Raw genomic sequence first — 20,138 nt, 5'->3', positions numbered from 1 at the left:
TAATATGAAAAAGATTCAATGGACGTTAGTGGAGAACAAAAACTGTTTGGTAACTCACATTCTTCTAAATATCTTCTTTTGTGTTCAAGAGAAGAAACTCATACAGGTTTGGTACAACTTGAGGGTGAGTAAATGATGCAGAATTTTCATGTTTGGGCAAACCATCCCTTTAAATGTAGGGTAGGTGATTTTGGAAAGGCTAGCAATAGCAAGCAAGCTTTTAAAGAAAGATCCCACATTCCCTGCACAATCACTCTGCAAAACCACCCCTCCTCTAAATCACATGAACACGCTCAGGCAGGCCAGAGGCTAACCAGCAACATGATGATAGACGATGCTGGTCCATTGAATCTTTTTCATTGTTTTGTCATAATGTCTTTCGTAGTATGGTAAGCAGTTACAGTTGGGCAAAAACGTACTTAGTCAGCCACCAATTGTGCAAGTTCTCCCACTTAAAAAGATGAGAGAGGCCTGTAATTTTCATCATAGGTACACTTCAACGATGAGAGACATAATGGGGGGAAAGAATCCAGGAAATCACATTGTAGGATTTTTAATGAATTAATTGGTAAATTCCTCGGTAAAATAAGTATTTGGTCACCTACAAACAAGCAAGATTTCTGGCTCTCACAGACCTGTAACTTCTTCTTTAAGAGGCTCCTCTGTCCTCCACTCGTTACCTGTATTAATGGCACCTGTTTGAACTCGTTATCAGTATAAAAGACACCTGTCCACAACCTCAAACAGTCACACTCCAAACTCCACTATGGCCAAGACCAAAGAGCTGTCGAAGGACACCAGAAACAAAATTGTAGACCTGCACCAGGCTGGGAAGACTGAATCTGCAACAGGCAAGCAGCTTGGTGTGAAGAAATCAACTGTGGGAGCAATTATTAGAAAATGGAAGACATAACAAGACCACTGATAATCTCCCTCGATCTGGGGCTCCACGCAAGATCTCACCCCGTGGGGTCAAAATGATCACAAGAACGGTGAGCAAAAATCCCAGAATGACCTGCAGAGAGCTGGGACCAAAGTAACAAAGGCTACCATCAGTAACACACTACGCTGCCAGGGACTCAAATCCTGCAGTGCCAGACGTGTCCCCCAGCTTAAGCCAGTACATGTCCGGGCCCGTCTGAAGTTTGCTAGAGAGCATTTGGATGATCCAGAAGAGGATTGGGAGAATGTCATATGGTCAGATGAAACCATAATAGAACTTTTTGGTAAAAACTCAACTTGTCGTGTTTGGAGGAGAAAGAATGCTGAGTTGCATCCAAAGAACACCATACCTACTGTGAAGCATGGGGGTGGAAACATCATGCTTTGGGGCTGTTTTTCTGCAAAGGGACCAGGACGACTGATCCGTGTAAAGGAAAGAATGAATGGGGCCATGTATCGTGAGATTTTGAGTGAAAACCTCAAGGGCATTGAAGATTAAATGTGGCTGGGTCTTTCAGCATGACAATGATCCCAAACACACCGCCCAGGCAATGAAGGAGTGGCTTCGTAAGAAGCATTTCAAGGTCCTGGAGTGGCCTAGCCAGTCTCCAGATCTCAACCCCATAGAAAATCTTTGGAGGGAGTTGAAAGTCCGTGTTGCCCAGCGACAGCCCCAAAACATCATTGCTCTACAGGAGATCTGCATGGAGGAATGGGCCAAAATACCAGCAACAGTGTGTAAAAACCTTGTGAAGACTTACAGAAAACGTTTGACCTCTGTCATTGCCAACAAAGGGTATATAACAAAGTATTGAGATGAACTTCTGTTATTGACCAAATACTTATTTTTCCACCATAATTTGCAAATAAATTCTTTAAAAATCCTACAATGTGACTTCCTGGATTCTTTCCCCCCCATTCTGTCTCTCATAGTTGACGTGTACCTATGATGAAAATTACAGGCCTCTCTCATCTTTTTAAGTGGGAGAACTTGCACAATTGGTGGCTGACTAAATACTTTTTTGCCCAACTGTATATGACAACAAGACTGTTGTGGGAAAAGCTGCAGGCACTGCAAACTGGGCTAAACGACACTATCCAGGCCTCCTCCAGCACATTGACACCCTCCCCTACACCTAAAGGTAGAGATAATGGAGCTCAATAGATCATCATAAAATGTATCGTGGATCTTGCTAAATTAACACGTTAAATGATTTTGATGACATTCAGAAAAGTTTCTGTTTATCTTTCAGCCAAAGCTGCAAATGGACATGCTCCTCACCCTGCAGTGGAGACTAAGGTACAGTACCTCTCAATCTATCAGCTGTCTTAGTAATGGAGATCATGGGTAAAAAGTAATTTTAATAGTAGTGTTTTAAAGCAAGAATCACTATTACCATTGTTCATACATACTTGAGGTCAGGTATTTGAACAAAGCCCAAACCCTAAGAAGTAAAACAACATTTAACATGAGTAACTATTTCAAAAATAACAAGCTTTAAACCCTTCGGACCCTGCGTCCATTGAAATGGACATCACATGATTTTTAGTTTAAAGCTATAAAATGCTATGTTTTCATAATATGAGCAATGCCTGGTCACTGAATGGTCCCTGATCAACCAATCACAATGAAGATATGACTCCTAACGTAATCTGATTGAGCTACAGACATCACAACAGAGAGACATGACTAATCAACTAGACAAGAAGAGGAGGAAGTCCACATTTTACTTTTTATATGCAGATTTCTGTTTATGGTAGCCTCATCAACTTGCACCTATTATAAAATTAAGACTATCAAATGATAATATTCAAAGTTAATTTAATATTAATATTCAAATATAATATTCAAAGAAATATACTTAAGGGCGAACTGAATGTAATGTTTTTGGACACTTAATTGCATGTTAATTGGAATGACATTAAATTGGTTTTAGTGTTTTTTTAACCCACTTAAAGCAGCACTTCAGTACATCTTTCATATGCCATTTCATTGTTATTTATATTGTCTTTAAAAATATGATTAAAGTGTACTCTTGAATTTATTTAATAGCATTTATGGTAAATATACTTTAAAATACAGTATTCTATTGAAACTTGTATGTCATGTATTTAAATATATTTGTAATTACACATGCAATGATGAAGTTGCAATTTATTACATTTAAAATATATTTACTTTAAATGTAATACCGAATAACACTGTTACAATCACCAGCTGGAATGCCCATGAATTCCATCACCTCAGACTCTTGCCCCTGTACTCTGGACTCCATTTCCCATGTGTTCCTTGCCCCTTATGTGATCTTGTCATGTGATACCCTTGTATGTAGGGATGACTGACGTTTCAACACGGTGTCTTGATCCCGAAGCGCAGATGTTTCAAAACACTGCTCCGAAGCATGATTCGAAACACCCATGTCATGTGACTATGGTGATTCGAAGCTCCGGCGCGTGTCACAACTGTTTCGAGACGTGTCATACCTGCCGATTTGGCGTTTGATTGACAGGGTTGGGAACAAATCACACAATTGCATCTGTCTCAACCTAACTCCCACAAAGTATAAAAGTAGAGTTAACGCATCTTCACTTCGTGGGTTTTTGTGAGAGGAGAGAGATTTTGCGATATAGTGATATTTATAGTGTAATTTGGTTAATTATATTTAGTCTATTAAAAGTAATTATTAAGATATTGATAGATAGGCTATAGACATTGACAGATAATTAGGATAGATATACTGATACATTCATATAGGCATACATATACATTCATATAAGTTAGATAGAGACAAACACATCAAGTTACAGATAGGATATCATAGGCTAGTTGATAGATTATTTCATATTGAAATTACATAATAATGGAAGCTCCACACAAGAGATGCCGGCCCTCTGTGGTGTGGGAGCATTTCCATTTGGAAACACAAAATAAAGTGAGATGTATGTATTGTGATAGGCAGCTAGCCTACTGTAATAATACGTCATCCATGATGCGCCATTTGAGGAGCACTCATCCTGCCCTTTTGGGGGGGTGCAGAGGATGGTAACATTGCTCCTGCACCTAGGCCGCCTATTGGCACCGCTGGGCCATCTAAGCAAGGTATGCATTGTATGAAATCTAAGTCAGATCACAAAGTATTGAGACACTGTTTAGAAAATCCATATTTTTAAAAAGACTTAGGCCTATGTCAACCTAAGCCCTACAACTTAACATCCCAATTACAATTAACAATCGTGTTAAAAATAGTTTCAATGAGAATATTTAAAAATAGCACCTCACAAACTTAGCCAATGTATTCAATATAGTTCTATATTCATACATATATGTATGGATCTATGTGTGTATGTGTGTGTGTGTGTGTGTGTGTGTATATACACACTTCTTTGTTCAGGATGGTTTCAAACTAATGAACCAACAGATTAGTCTTTATAGCTGTGGACTATTTCAATCTAAATAATTTAAATGTATTTGACTGAAAATAAGTTTTACTCTTCTCTTTTATAAGGCAGACAAAAGGAATTGGATGAGGCTCTTGTAGACATGGTGGTGAAGGATTTGCAGTCCTTCACTATTGTGGAGGATATGGGTTTCAGGGCCTTTGTGAACAAGCTTGATCGAAGCTATGTCCTCCCATCCCGGAAGGCACTTAAAACGATAGTCACTGAAAGGTATAACAGCACCAAGGAGAAGACAATGAGGGACCTACCAAAGGCAGAATTTGTAAGTCTTACGGCTGATATGTGGTCATCCATCAATATGGACGGATATCTTGGTGTAACTTGTCACTACATTACACCAGAAGCAAAGATGGTAACTGTTGTATTGGGTGTAAGGAGGTTTTACCAAACCCAAACAGCCCAGCATCTCATGGAGGCTAAAACCTTGCTCATGTCTGAGTGGGGAATTACCTCCAAAGTTCAGTGTATGGTGACTGACAACGCATCCAACATGATCTTAATTGTATAATATAATTGCAATCGAGCACACTAACCACTCCCCCATATCACCTGGTGGCTTCACTGACAGAACATACATTACAATTCGTCAATTCGCTCAATTGTTTCTTTGTTGACGCTGTTTCAGAGCAATACTTGAAAATGCCCACTAGGTGTCACTGTAGAGACAGGTATCGAAACGTTTCGAAGCCTCGACACATTTGCTTCAACTGCTTCAGTGGCTGTGTCCAAATTCAGGGTCTGCATCCTCCTTAGGATCATTCCTACCCGGTTGAAGGAGGAGGGATCCTCCGACGTCCGCAAAACCCGGAATTCGGTGTTTGTGAATTTGGACAGCCTACCCTTCTTTCAGTTCCCTCCCTTACCCGTTGCTCATATCCTGTCGCCTAGCAACCGTGACAGCGCCAAGCAAGAAGCGGGAAAATGGACAAACAAAGAGTTATTCTCCTCATTTTAATTCTTTTGGAAGAAATAAAGCAATTAAATAAATTAAATACTTTCTTTGCTCGTTGTCGGAGAGTTTTTTATATCAGACTACAAGACAGTCACATCCAGGTAAGCCATTATAGCCTATTTTTATTTGTTTTTAAGTATTCTACTAATTTCTCCTACAAATTCATTGAGCCGAAGCATAAACTTTAGCTTGTTTTGTCAGAGAAACTCCTCTCCCACTCCGCTACCGCTCACTTCGTCTGCCATTACGCTCTGCCGAAAAGAATTATGGGATAGGTAGGACGGGAAAGGATCCACCACACCCATCCTTCCAATTCGGGGAAAAGGAGGACGTATTTGTGGGCCGCATTTGAAGGATCCTATGAATTTGGACAGCCTTCGTCGCGGCGCTGTGACGTAACATCCTTCAAATGAGTACTCCGAAGGATGCAGACCCTGAATTTGGACACAGCCATCGTTTCACGAAGCCTCGCTCTGCCCACCACTACTTGTATGTGCATTATGTTCTGACTGGTTCCTTGGTTGAATGTGTCATGTTCTGATTGGTAGTTTTTGTCATGTGTTCACCTTGTCTAGTATAAAATATGTTCACACACACAGTGCTCAGTGTTGCCGCCCAATTGGGCTTGTTTTGATCGGCTTGGACCGGAGAATAACGCATTGGGCGGGTTGACAAAATTTGGGCTGCTTTTAAAAAATTAAAACCCACCCAAGCTGCTTTTTTCTTCGCTTTTATCTTTAATCATATTATTTTAATATGTTCAAACTCAAAGTATCACAGTAAAATAATGTGTAGCGCAGTCATCAACTCATTTTTCCATAGCCTAACGCAGCCCTAATTGGTTCAGTTTAACAGAGACTTGTCAATCAATTTACCATCTTTTATGTTGGTGAGATGTGATGAATCTTGAGTGACGGGGTTTTGGCGCTATAAAGGGCAAGATTTAAATGTGCAGCTATATTCATTCATTCATTTTATTTTAAGTGATTGCGATGGCAAAGTGGCCTAAATATACACGATAAAGAGTCTAAGAGTGACTCAAATCTGAATGAATAGAAGACTTCTAAATGTAATTGTAACTGAAATAAGAGAACAGTTGAATGATTTAATAAAAATCAAAACTGAATATGGGACTATACGATGCTGTTCTGCTTCAGAACATCTTTTAAACCAGACTCTACTCTGGTATGCATTGACAGCTGCTGGATTTGAACAGTTTTGACTGCAAAGTTCTGCATTATGTTCTAAAATGTGTACTTCGTGAAATGCGTGCTGTGGTTGAAGCACAAGACAAAGGTAAGCACATTATTGTTGTTGATTGTTATTATTATTTATTTTTGCTGTCAGATTATCAAACGGTATGTATCAATGAATAACACATTTTTGGCTGTCATGGGTGTGTGCATGAACGAGAGTAATGCCAGCTAATTTATTGCGTTCTGATCACTTTATTGTGCACTTTTTGCTAAAAAAAAATAGATTATTCTTACTGTGGACATTGAAAATAATTCATGTGTTTTTTCGAGGGTTAAAGTCATCGGTTAATTTCTTGATTGCCACTTTGAAAAGATTTTTGGACATTTAAATTTTCTGTCTCCCTTTAACGCATTTGCCCTGTTTCTATCCATATTCCTGTGAAATTGATTTAACCTATCTTTATTTTATTTAGTCATTATTTTATTTTAAGGAGATAAAAATGGTCCTTATCAACCTTTATTGACGTAAAATTAAAACATAAGATAAAATTCTATCACATTATTTTGGCAGTTAAAATTTTGGGCTGGTTTTTGTTGAAGTGGGCGGGTTTTGGTGAGCTTTTGGGCTGGAAATCGTCAACCCGATCTGGCAACACTGACAGTGCTCACTCTAGAGTACCTCCGCTTTGGTTTTTTAAATATTAGACATTATATTATAGGCGATGACGTCACCAGCCCCCCTACAGGCTCCAAACTCACCTAAAATAGGCTCAAACATTAGTGCTTCGTTTGTGCTGATAGAAGTTTTGTTTGTGCTGTTTTGGTTTTTTGCTTTGATTTAGCATTTTATTTTGGGTTCCTCACTTATTCACTTTCTTGCCAAATTATTATATTCTAGTTATGTTTTAATACAACAGCAACTCTTTATCAAGGTATTTTTTTTTTTTTTTTTGTAGTCGTTGTGCTTCTTAAAAGCAGCTCAATGTTCATCTGCTGTTGGACTCTTTTTCCGTCACACGAGCACCATCAAGTCGTAGCTTTATGTAACTTCAGCGCTTTTGTTCTCACATTTTTGACCTTATTTACAAGGAGTATCATCTGATACACTTCACTCCCACCACGAGGTCACACTTCTGTCCAAGATGCTCTTATGGAAAATGAGTTAGTAGAGTTAGTGGAGGAAAAGTTGATACAGTTACAAACTCAAATTTCTGGCCAATGTAATGTTTAAATGTCAGTTCACAATGTTATTAGTTACCCTTACAAAAATTAACCATGGTGTTAGTACAAATAAAACCATGGCTACTTTAGTTACATCATAGTAACCATAAATTAACCAAGATTTTTGCTAACCATAGTTTAACCCTGGTATTTGTAGTAAAATTGTAATAAGATATAACATCCTTATATATCATTACTATATTATCCTTATATTCAGGACAATACAGTAATACAGGTTTATACTATACATAACATTTTTGGAGTCAGGATTATTTAAGTGGGTTATTATATTTTGCTTATGCCAGATGCCCAAGAAACCAGCAGTCGACAGGGATTCCATTTTCACAGTCCTGTGTTCATCAAAAGAGGACATAGTCAAAAATGGCAACATAGCTACTCCTAATCAGAGGATCTGGACAGAGCTTAGTAAGCAGCTAGAGAACAAGATCACCGCAAAGGCTCTATACACTTTTGTTAAATTAAACAGACACAACATCTGGACTGCTTTAGGGTTTACTCATGAAAGTGTTAATGAAACAAGTGGCAGCAGTGATGACACTGACTTTGAGCCAGGGTCCCTTTCCCCCAGACCAAAAGATTGCTGGACTTTTGATCTTGAAGTTCCATTTCAGAAATGGATTGAATTTATGCCTGAAACAGTTCAATACAAAAACAAGATCTCTAAAACACAAAAAAGGGAATACACAATTTTGAAGCCTGGCATCTGGACGAATGTGATAAATCATCATATCTGGCAAGAGGTGAAGAGTCCCTGCACATTTGCCTTTAAAAGAGCCAAGGTCTATCCATCAGCCACAGAGAAATACATAGAAATCAGAGGGACGTCTAAGGAGTGTCATGGCCACATTCACATAAAATGTGACAGAGAGCCTGAAATGAACAGCCCAATGGTGCAAAAAGTGTTTCATTAAAAACACAGATGACTCCCTGCACACTGGCTGTTCCAAGCGTCCAATGTCTGGTAACTTGCGTGTGCAGATATCCAAAGAACTGTGTGAGGGTAGAATGGAATCCCATGTATGGAGGGCATCGGAGGCAACAAAGCTGATGGATTTTGGAGATCCTGAGCCAAGCCATCTGCCTAATTTGGCCACCCTGCGCAAAGCAAAGCAAGAGAGAAATGCCTTAGAACTAGGCGACAAGGATCCTATTTTGTCACTGCAGATGTTAAAATACAGTGTACCTCACAGTGGTAGCATTACAGACATTGGACTGGACAAGTTTTTCTGTCACTACTGGAGTCAAACAAAAATGTATATGTACAAGTCATTTTTAAAGACATCTACTAACCCCACTGTGAGTTTTGATGCAACTGGCTCAGTAGTGAGGAAACTAGAGAGACCAAACGGCATGTCTGGTCATGTCTTCTTATATCAGGGTGTTCTGGCAGGTGATGAGAGCTCAAGTGTTCCAGTCGTGCAAATGCTGTCAGAGAGACATGATCTTAATGCAATAACACATTGGCTGAAAGAATGGATACGTGCAGGTGCACCAACTCCAAAAGAGGTTGTAAGTGACTTTTAACTGGCTTTGCTCGGAGCTTTGGTCAAGGCTTTTACTCCGCATCCTGATTTGAAGACCTACATCAATGCGTGTTGTGGCGTCTTACTTGGTAAACAGTCTACAAAAGTGCCACCTTGTTTTGTCCGGGTTGATGTTGCACACTGCATCAAGATGATCTGCCAGTGGGACTGCTTGAAGAAAAAAACATATCGCATTAAAGATTTCTTTGTGAGGGCAATGGCACAGCTTCTTAAGTCACAATCCATGGACGATGCTAAAGAGATACTACGGAGAATTACTATTGTGGCTCTCAGTGAAGCAGAGGGCAATGACAGCTCGGGAGTCCCCCTCATATCAGAAATTTTTATGACATACTATTGTTATTCACATAAAGACATACAGTAACAAGTAAAAACATTTACCTTGGAGTTGGTGTTACATTCCACACATCTGGTGATCCGTTGGAAACACAGTCTATCGGTAAGTTAGTGTCTTACTTCAACCAAAGCAGCACAAACAAAACTTCTATCAGCCCAAACGAAGCACTAATGTTTGAGCCTATATTAGGTGAGTTTGGAGCCTGTATGGGGGCTGGTGACGTCATCGCCTATAATATAATGTCTAATATTTAAAAAACCAAAGCAGCACAAACAAATCTTTTCAGCGGCACAAACCAGCACAAACGAAGCACAAACAAACAAGGCTATTTGAGGTGAATTTGGCGCATGTGGGGGGCTGAGTGACCTCGGAATGACCATTAAATATTATTTTAATATCTAAAAAACCGAAGCAGCACAAACAATTTTTTTTACGGCACAAACCAGCAAAAACGGAGCACAAACAAACACGAGTATTTTGGGTGAATTTGGAGCGTGTTGGGGGGCTGGTGACGTCATCGACCCAAAAATTCAGTATCTAATATTTTAAAAACTGAAGCAGCACAAACAAATTGTTACGGCACAAACCAGCACAAACAAACGAGACTATTTGGGGTGAATTTGGAGCATGTGGGGGGCTGAGTGACCTCAGAATGACCTTTTAAATAAATGTTTTATATCTAACAAACCAAAGCAGCACAAACAAAAAATTTTACAGCACAAACCAGCGCAAACGGAGCACAAACGAATGAGACTATTTTTGCAACGTTTTGCTTTGGGTGGTGGGCCAACTTCACGGAGGTACTCTAGAGCGCTGATTATTGAATAGCCATTTCCTTGTTCCTAGTTTCTGTGTTTACCCTTTCCGTGTTCCCTAGTTTACCTGTGTCTTTGATTCTTGGACTGTTTCGTTGTTTTTTTGATTGATTGCTGCCCTGACCATTGTCCGTATATTGGATTACTCTGCCTGTTTTGACCACGTTTGTGAATAAAGCCTTGGATCCCCAATGCCCAACACTCTCCACGTTACAAACGCACTACAGTTAAATTTTGAATAAGCACTTTACATGTGCTTTATTATGTTAATCAACAAAATAAATGTGTACTTCTTTTAACAACTTCAAAGTATTAAAATATAAGGATTAAAATGTACTTTAAAGTAAAACGCTTAATTTGACATTTTCATAAAGTGCACTTTTTAAGTATATTTAAGTGTGTTAAGAAACAGTCATGAAAATGAAAGTACTTTTTAAAGACTTAAAGTGACTTTCTATTTCATTAATATATTTTCTGCATGTACAGATAAAATATAATTTTTAAGACTTGAAGTACACTACAAGTGCACATTCAATACAATTAAGCACACTTCTTTTTCACAAGGCTATATCTGGTTCCTTGAGAGCTGTTTTAATCTTCTTGTAATGTCATGATTTATTTGGAGTTCTCCTAAATGCTATTTTTGGTTTGTTTTTGTAGGGTCCTGGCAACCAAACATCTTTTCCACCACCTCCGCCTTCAATGGAAAACCTGCCTCCTCCACCACCTAGCCCCATGTTTCCTCCTACTCCCCCTGCTCCTTCCAGCACAACCAAAGTCAACAAGTTTCCTCCTCCATCTCAAATGCCACAATCCTCCTTCCCACCTCCACCCATGGATGACCTGCCTCCTCCACCACCTCCTCCAGAAGATGCCGAGCTGCCCCCTGACTTCCTGCCTCCACCACCACCACCTAGTTTGACTTCTTACGGGGGAGAAGCACTCCCATCACCACCTACAGAACCCCTCGTCTCTCTTCTACCACCTGCTCCTGCTCCCCAAAACTTTGCATCTGCAGGTGGAGCACCGCCACCACCTCCACCCCCCAGCTCCTGCACCGGCTGCCAAAAAACCCACTAACTCCGTCAGAAAACTGTTTCCACCTCCACCAAAGAGAACTACACCTCAACTAACAACGCCACCAGGTGGTGACTTAATATCAGAACTGATGACAGCAATGCAGAAAAAGCGCAATCAACAATGAACTTGAAGACAGATAAGAAGACCGAGCTAATTGACATGTTTTTATAGTTGGACTGAGGAACTGACCCCAACTCGTTTTTGGTGTGACATTAGGACACTTTGGATCTTTGAATTTATTTTTTTGTTGTTGTTTGAAGTGTTTTTATTACTCCACAAAACTAAACATGTGTAAATTGTTCTTATGCAACTACTTAGATTATATACTGTAGGGTTGGGTGATGTCTACCAAATTGGAATCGGACAATGTCTACAGTGAAACATTGTGATGACCACATTGTCAAACATTGTGAACAATGGCGAATGATTTGCAGATACTGCGCACCACTGACAAACATCTAATCTTGTAAAATGTATGGTACTGCTGCTCCGTAGAATAGAGTCTGTGTGATCACGAATCTCGAAAGTGAAATGAGAGCGCGCATTCGAAAGCAGTTTCAGTACCCTGCCTGCGTTTTAGTAGCAGTTCCCTGATGTCCACAATTTAATTGTAATTACTCAATGATATAATCGCGAGAGAACGTTGTGTTTTTTTTTTTTTTTTTTTTTTTTTAATCCTCCCATCTCGTAGGCTATTTATTCCCCTTAGGGGTTCCGTAGTATAGTTCATTTCCTTTCTGAACATGGAATTGGGATGCAGCGGATTGCGGAAGAGGGGGTGGTGGGGAGGAATCACGATGCTGGCTCAACATCGTGATGTCTGTCAGCCATCGGCGATGGACGATGCATTGTCTATCGGTCCAACCCTAATATACTGTATGTTTTACAAATATGCTATATCATCATTGCTAATGAAATGTCAATAAATATGATCTTGCAAAGTTAACTGTTAAACAGATTCTGGCAGGCCTTATTGACTTCTTATTGAGATGCATGATGCAAAGTTTTTTTTAAATGTTTTTATTAAATGTGCTTGTGTAGAACTGCAGCATGTTTTTATACAAATTAATGTTTAAGTTACGCTTACATTGACAAAATCGATTAGGAAGAACAGCTGACCCTCAGCTGCTGAGCCCAGGATGGAGGTTTACTAGAGTATCCGGCTCTCTCAGCCTCCTCCTGCTCCACAAACGGCTCTGTTAGAGTCTTCTGCAACAGCGCCACCTAGAAATGCATCATAAGGAATTCACATATAAAAAATAATAGTCTGCCTGAAAATATTAGATTGTTTGTATAATATGTTTTATGTTAACATATTAAAGCAAAAGTGCATCACATGTAGTCATACCTCTGAAAAGTCATTTTTCTCTGCTTTTCTGATAGCAGATTCCGCCATCCAGTTCCTCAATACATATCGTGGGTTGACTCCTGAACAATAAAAGCAAAGCAGTCAGCACACATAACAACATAACAGCATTACCATTCAAAAGTTTAGCGTCAATAATTGCAACGATGCTGACAGTAATGGTGCTGACAATTCACCTCCGCCATCACAGGAATCAATAAACTTAAAAATAAAACTATCAAAATAGGAAACAGAGAAAAAAAAATCTAATATTTCCCTATATTATAGTTTTCACTTTTGGTCAAACAAATGCAGCCTTGGTGAGCATATAAGACTTTTATCAATAGCATTAAAAAAAAAAAAAAAATCTTACGGACTCCAAAAGTTTGAATGGTAGTTTGCCATGGCATCCTTTAACGTAACAATATATACAATATAGACCCAAAAATACCTTGCATTCTGTGCTGACGTGCTGCATCTGAGTCACTTTTCAGCCTTTGAGAGACAATTAAAACATCAAGAGATGTTCATGTCAATGCTATAACGTTTGCTAGTGTAGACTGCAGCAATGTTACCTTGACAGACGCTTTAAATACAGCTGAACCCAGTCTCTGAAATACTCGTGTGATGAGAGGTCTGACAGAGCCCACATTGACTGTTAAGAGAGACACAGTCACAGTTAATGGACTGAAATCATGATTATGGATATTGCAGCTGCTGTGGGTGTGAATGGAGTGGAAATGTACCGGAGGAATGGATCCCGTCTGAAGATCGGACAGAGTGACTTCACTCAGCTGTCTGAAAGTCATGGTGAAGTCTGCTCCAGTGTCCTCCATAAGCTCAAATCAACACATCACACACCATACATTATACATTTAATTCTACAACGTTATACATGTAATTCTACTCTTTTTGTATTTACTGCCGTTATTATACGAGGACTCTGAACTTTATTTGATAGATTTGGCCATTTAATACTGTATGGAATAAAAAAATGTCAGGAAAAAGTAAAAGTAAAAATGTTTATAAATAAATTAATATATATTTCACCCACACACACACACACACACAGAGAGAGAGAGAGAGAGCTAATGTTTACCTTTAAAAGAAATGCAATCACATATGAATCCTTTTCTTGATTTCCCAGAAAGCCTAACTTTGCTTTGAACAGTTCATGGAATCTGAAACAAAAATAGATAAATTAGATTAGAAATGACTCAGAGATTAAAGGTGCACTAAGCGATTTTTGCCAAACGATGTTGATATTTGAAAGCACTGAAACAAACACACCCACACCCCAACAGGACCTCGCCCCTATTTTGAAATCTCCACCCCACACGTGCATGCATGCGCAACCATGGCCTACCTCTTGCCTGATCGTAACCCTCCTTTTTAATGTTTTGTTTCTCTGATATTGTCCTCTTTTTTATCTGCCATCTCTCTATCTATAGTCAATCTGCTAATATCCGTCCTGTGCACTCAAATTGAGCGCTCTCTTCTCTCTATCATTAATAGACATGCCCCTTACTACTGATTGGCTACAAGTGTGTTTTGGGACTCGGTCCGATGCTGCATGTGGTCAAAAGTGTTTTTCAAAAATCATTTAGTGCACGTTTAATACAGTGTACAGTTTATGCTCACCTTTGATGGTAGATTTGTGAATATTCTCTCAGTATTTGCTGACACCTGAAATTAACAAATGGAATGACACATGCATCACCTGTTTCATTCCAGATCAATACAATAAACATGAAAAAAGAGCTCTTACTGTGACAGCTGATCTGAGGTCAGCAGTGGTTTCAGAGCTTCTAGAAGTTTCTGTAGATTGAACAGGCCCACGTTAGCCTGAGCTCCTATACTGTACCGGCCCTCATCATCAGATGTGTTGGGGACAAAATCTATTCAGAAAAAAAAATGATTGATATTTTTGATAGGTCAGTTTCATGTTCACTTAATAGAATATAATAAAACAATTAATGCAGTTAATTAACGTACTGCAATGAATGTACTCAACTATCCTTAAAAGGAAATTATATTAATTATATATATGATACGTATATATTTACACACATTATATGTTATGTCATACAGCAAACATGCAGGAAATGGTCACTAATATTTGGAAGTATGGGAAAAAAACGTTACTTGGGTCATATGATTCCATAAATCCAAATGGGCCATAGTCAATAGTGATAGAAAACAGACTGAAGTTATCTGTGTTGCAGACTCCTGTGTGAAGATGCAGATCATATGGTTGAACATTTTGGGTATTCAGTTCAATCTATAATATAACAGATTGTGATATTAAACTAGTAAAGAAGAGTCAACTAACCATGCGCAAATCCAACTGACATCCAGTGAGCGATTAAATGTGCGGTTTCATTCACCACTCTAGAGAAAAACACCTGAAACCCAGTGAAGTATAGTCAAGCTGGTCAGAAAGTCTAAAATAACTTTGTATTACAACTAAGAGAGACAGAGATACATACCACGTACTTGTCAGGGTCATCCATCGCAATAGATTTAAAATGCTCTTTAATTATAAAGTCCACTAATGTCCTAAAAATGAAATACAACATTAAAAAGCAAATGAGAGTGAGTCTGAGAATAAATATTACCCTCCTGAGTTAAAGTTAATTTACCGCAGGACATCTAACTCTCCGGTTCTAGTTAATATCTCCAGCGAACCAATACGAAACCAGGACCTGGCCAGGCGCAAAACAACCGCTCCTGATAGACACAGAGAACAATCCCATGCCGTGATTTATAAAGATAAAGAACAATGTGTTTTGATTGTAGTTTTACCTCTTTCTTTTATGACATTGCCATTATAAAACTGATCCCTCCATACAGGCTCCTCACTTACAACCAGACTGAAAAACAATAATAATAGTAAAGTGAAACAACGAAATTTGAACATGGTAAATACATATATTATTCTAGGGGTGACCCCGAATAGTTGACGATTCCATGCTTCGATAGGAGCCCGATTCGAATCCCAATCTCAGAGTCAAATATTCGCGGGGTGTTATGATCATGCCATTTTGGCTAAATGGGGGTGCTCTAATCTTTGATTTCACATAAAACTACCAGTTTTCTCCCAATAAGTTAATATACAGCTCATTAAAATAATGCTGTAAATAAGAATCTGAAAAGAAAGAAGCTTCAAATAAATATTTTAACGTGTGTGAATAAATCCAACCACCCCTATAGATTCCAATTCGACTATGAACAATTCCGATTCGACGGGACACCCCTAGTCCATTCATTCTCTCAAACCTCACTAATTAGCATAAGGCATCTTCCTACAAATTAGTGTATAATGTGTATGTTATGCACCTGAGGGCTCTGCTTGTGGGAACACCCAGAAAATGCATGGCTTCACTGCACAGGAACTCCCTCACAGAGGAGCGAATCACAGCCCGTCCATCACCAGACCTACACACACAACATCATAAGAAAAATAATAATGTATTACTTCAGATAACACACAATATAAAACAAATACTGTGAAACCACAGAAGCAAAATTCACCTTGAGTACGGTGTCTTTCCTGAGCCTTTCAGCTGGAGTTCCCATCGTTCACCTTTTCTGGATAAAAAAAGAGACTGTAGACTGTTCGAAATGTATGGCCTACTCTTATTCAGGACACTTGTCACTCATTGTTCAGCGGCATGCTTAAAGGAATAGTTTACAATTTGCCATAAATTTTCACTCTCAGGCCATCCAAGATGTAGGTGACTTACTTTCTTCAGTAGAACACTGAAGATGATTTTTAGCTGACTAGTGATTCATAACATGCCAGTCAATGGGTGCCGTCACATTAAGAGTCTAAAAAGCTGTTACAGGAAAGACAAGATTAATACTTATGGCTTCTGATGATATATTGAGGTCTTATGAAGCAAAGTGCAAGAAACTTTTACAACATTATTTACCTGTAATCCATAGCCTCAGGCAAACAGCATCGGAGCTCATGGTTTCTGTTGCATGATTATGCATGCGTGGTAGCAAAGTCATGTGTGAACTGATGCCATTGTTGAGAGGGGGGACACATGTGCAGACCTCAATATATCACCAGAAGCCACAGGTATTTTGTGTACTTTTGTGTTTCCTGTAACTGCTTTCTTGACTTTCAATGTGACGGCACCCATTGCCTTGCAGATCATGAATAAACAAGGACCATGGGTTCAGCTAAAAATCATCTGAACTGTTCTACTGAAGAAAGTCACCTATATCTTGGATGGCCTGAGCATGAGTAAATTAACAGAACATTTCTATTTTTTGGTGAACAATTCCTTAAATATTGCGTAAGATGATGAGAGTTCAGAGACACCTGTTTAAAACATTTACCTGTTTGTGTATTCACCCAGGAAATGTGCTCTTCCATCCCCTAGCTGCCCTGCCCAATAGCCGAACTATAATAATAATAATAAAACAGCATAGTTGATAAGTTTGTTTTGGCTGTCCTATGCCATTGCTGTCAGGTTTAAACCTTCAGTTTTACCTGATGGCCCCCGTATCTGTGTGCCAGTGGAATAGAGCCAGGAAACAGCTTTCCACCACTGACACAAAGAACAAATTCTTCATTCTGAATCACAGACTCATTCAGATCCAGAATATTCCTCAACACATCCTGGAATACACAACAAGAGAATCAAATATCTGGAGACAACATTTACAAAAAAATATTGTGGTGGTACAGTGATGTATTTGATAATTCCATCGTACTCTCGTAAGCATTTAGACAAGCCTGATTGAATTCATGTTTCTCATGAAATCAGTTTTAAAGCAGTTTAGTCAAAACAAAGACAAATGAAGCAAGTTGATTATGAGTTGATAAGCTGAAAACATAGACCTGTTTGACTGACACATTAATTAATGAACTCATTGCAATTAGTTAACGGCTTGTCACAAACACAGTATAAATGCTATGGATAATTTGTACACTATGTGATAGTAGCAACTGATTTAAAGAGTTGGTGGTCCATAATTTAGTTTAGTTTAGTTGTGAAAAAGAAGTGAACTTAATTGTATTGAATGTGCACTTATAATTTTAACACATTTTAATGGAAAACAACATGTACTTGTAGATAATATAATATTAATTAAAAGGCCACTTAAGCATATATTTTTAAAAAAGCACACGTTCATATCATTTTAAGTAGTGTGCTAGGCTACTTGATTTTACATATTAAATATATATATTTCAAATGCACTCAATTGCAAATTCATTATTACAGATGTGTAATAATAACACATATATTTAATAATGATATACAAGTTTAAATAGAAATGACATTTAATATGTAATTTATTCAATATAAACAAAGTATATTTTAGTTTGCCAATGTAAATTTGTCAGTACATTTGTTAAACACAATAGAAGTGATGCACTTAAAATGATAAAGATGCACATAAGTTCTACTGAAATAGGTCTTTAATATGAATTTAAACTTTATTGCAATTAAGTGTCTGAAAAGATTACATTCAGTTCACACTTAAGTATATTTATTTAATCTATATGTCAGTAATAATATATTTGTTAAAAGTATGCTGGTGTGTATTATTTAAGGGCATGAATAAATTATATATATATATATTTTCTTTATTTAATGTGAACTTGAATAGTAATAAAGAATGGTTGGATGTGACTAAAATTTGACTGGCAGCTTAAATGGTTTCTTTTATTAGAAAAACACAGTTACTACAATAATATCCCCAGGTGAAGGGTATGTATTACCTGTGAGACAGCAGCCAGTGTCAGGGGCTCTTTCAGAGGGGTGGGCTGACAGCCTGAAAACACACATCCCTTCACATCCCCATCCACCTCCTCAAGAGGAAGAGCATCTGTAAAACACCCAGACAGTGATTCAAACAGTCAACAGCATGTTTACACGCATAATGCAAATCTTACCTAAAAGTGTGTGTGATAATGTCAGTGATATTTCTCCATATGTGTTTCCATTGGTATAGAGGTGATTCTGTTCATTGCAGATCTCACTCTCACAGACATCTCGTTCATCTCTACATGTAGTGCTAGCAAAGGCCGAGAATAAGAACAATAATGTGAAACCATGTTTTGTCATCGCATCGGTCTCACAAACATGAAGTTATCTGCATCCGTATTTAATCTGATCACGGAACTAGAGGAGAAATCAGTAATATTTCATGTGTTACAGAAACAATACTTCAGTTCCAGCAGGGGGCGCTCGGCGGCTCAAGAAGCCACGGAACTCTGCTCTATTAATTATTATTTATTTTAAGTACCTACAAAAACAACTGATTAAATATATTAATTATATGGATTCTGAACTTTGACTTTTATAGATTCGGAACATTTTATTTTCGTTTTAAACCACCTCCCCGGCTATTAAATCTTATAACAACTATTTCATTCACTTTTATATTTATACTACTGTTACTACTACTATTCTAATTATTTTAATAGTTATTTTTGTAACACTTTAGAATAGGGAACATTTATTCACTATTAACTACAACTTTCCCCTCAATAAATTCCTAATTAATAGTTAGTAAGTTAGTTGTTCGGTTAGGTGTTGAGTAGGATTAGAGAAGAAGAATAAGGTCATGCAGAACAAAGCATTAATATGTGCTTCATTACTACTAATAAATGCCCAATATTCTGGAATATTCATGCTAATGAGCAAGTTAAGAGACCGTAAAATAAAGTGTTACCGTTATTTTTGCAATAATTTATTTTATCTATTTTATCATGTATCTATTTATATTTATCGATTAAAATAACCATTCAACTAATAATTTGTAATAATTTGATTTTACACACACACACACACACACACACACACACACACACACACACACACGTATATATGTATTATACACATATAATACACATTATATATATATAATGTTTATGTATGCATCTATTTACTTATTTTATTTACGCATTTTTATTTTATTTTATTTTAAAATATAACTTAACATAACTTAACATGTACCTATTCATAATTTAAATTGAAATAATTGATGATGATTAAAAATAATAATAATAATAGCAATTACAATGATTTATAATTATTATTTCGAATTTACGAATCTGACCAATTAGAGACAAGTTATGGGTCACTATGTCACGCCTATTTTATAACCCTTACACGTTTTTTATTTTATAATATTTTTTATTAACATGTAACGATTTATAATTTAAATTGAAACAATTGTAATAAAAATAAATAATAATAATA

At 37.7% G+C, this 20,138-nt stretch overlaps 1 protein-coding gene across 2 annotated transcripts; it reads right to left on the bottom strand.

Annotated features, from left to right (window-relative positions):
- Positions 1-8,268: 8,268 nt before the first annotated feature.
- Positions 8,269-19,057, bottom strand: LOC306865156 (protein adenylyltransferase SelO-like). 2 transcript variants are annotated; one of them, XR_013783848.1, is made up of 21 exons: positions 18,827-19,057; positions 18,653-18,759; positions 17,417-17,545; positions 17,263-17,327; positions 16,447-16,503; positions 16,252-16,350; positions 15,718-15,785; positions 15,555-15,642; positions 15,402-15,471; positions 15,245-15,317; positions 15,058-15,141; positions 14,681-14,810; positions 14,554-14,598; positions 14,012-14,093; positions 13,659-13,751; positions 13,488-13,567; positions 13,364-13,407; positions 12,916-12,995; positions 12,655-12,791; positions 9,082-9,485; positions 8,269-8,886 (listed from the first exon to the last, which is right to left on the bottom strand). XR_013783848.1 is itself a non-coding variant. In XM_079409569.1 (19 exons), exons 1-19 carry the CDS (start codon positions 18,996-18,998, stop codon positions 12,669-12,671), a joined length of 1,689 nt encoding a protein of 562 aa, XP_079265695.1. In that variant the 5' UTR covers positions 18,999-19,057; the 3' UTR covers positions 12,242-12,668. The 2 variants fall into 2 exon arrangements, 1 of the variants encoding a protein (XP_079265695.1); XM_079409569.1 differs by lacking the exons at positions 8,269-8,886; positions 9,082-9,485 and having other exon boundaries at positions 12,242-12,791.
- Positions 19,058-20,138: the final 1,081 nt, after the last annotated feature.

This window comes from Barbus barbus (assembly GCF_936440315.1).
Source record: "Barbus barbus genome assembly, chromosome: 46".
NCBI lineage: Eukaryota > Metazoa > Chordata > Actinopteri > Cypriniformes > Cyprinidae > Barbus > Barbus barbus.
Note: the sequence above shows the minus strand (reverse complement) of the source record. Positions and strands in the feature narration are given on the sequence as shown.

Excerpts from the sequence above, each read along its gene's own strand:
- LOC306865156 (XM_079409569.1), bottom strand. The coding sequence starts at position 18,998 with ATGACAAAACATGGTTTCACATTATTGTTCTTATTCTCGGCCTTTGCT. Across the intron at positions 15,472-15,554 it reads GGAGAGTTAGATGTCCTGCG|GACATTAGTGGACTTTATAA; the intron begins GTAAATTAACTT and ends TTTCATTTTTAG. Across the intron at positions 13,568-13,658 it reads AGACGGGATCCATTCCTCCG|TCAATGTGGGCTCTGTCAGA; the intron begins GTACATTTCCAC and ends CTCTCTTAACAG.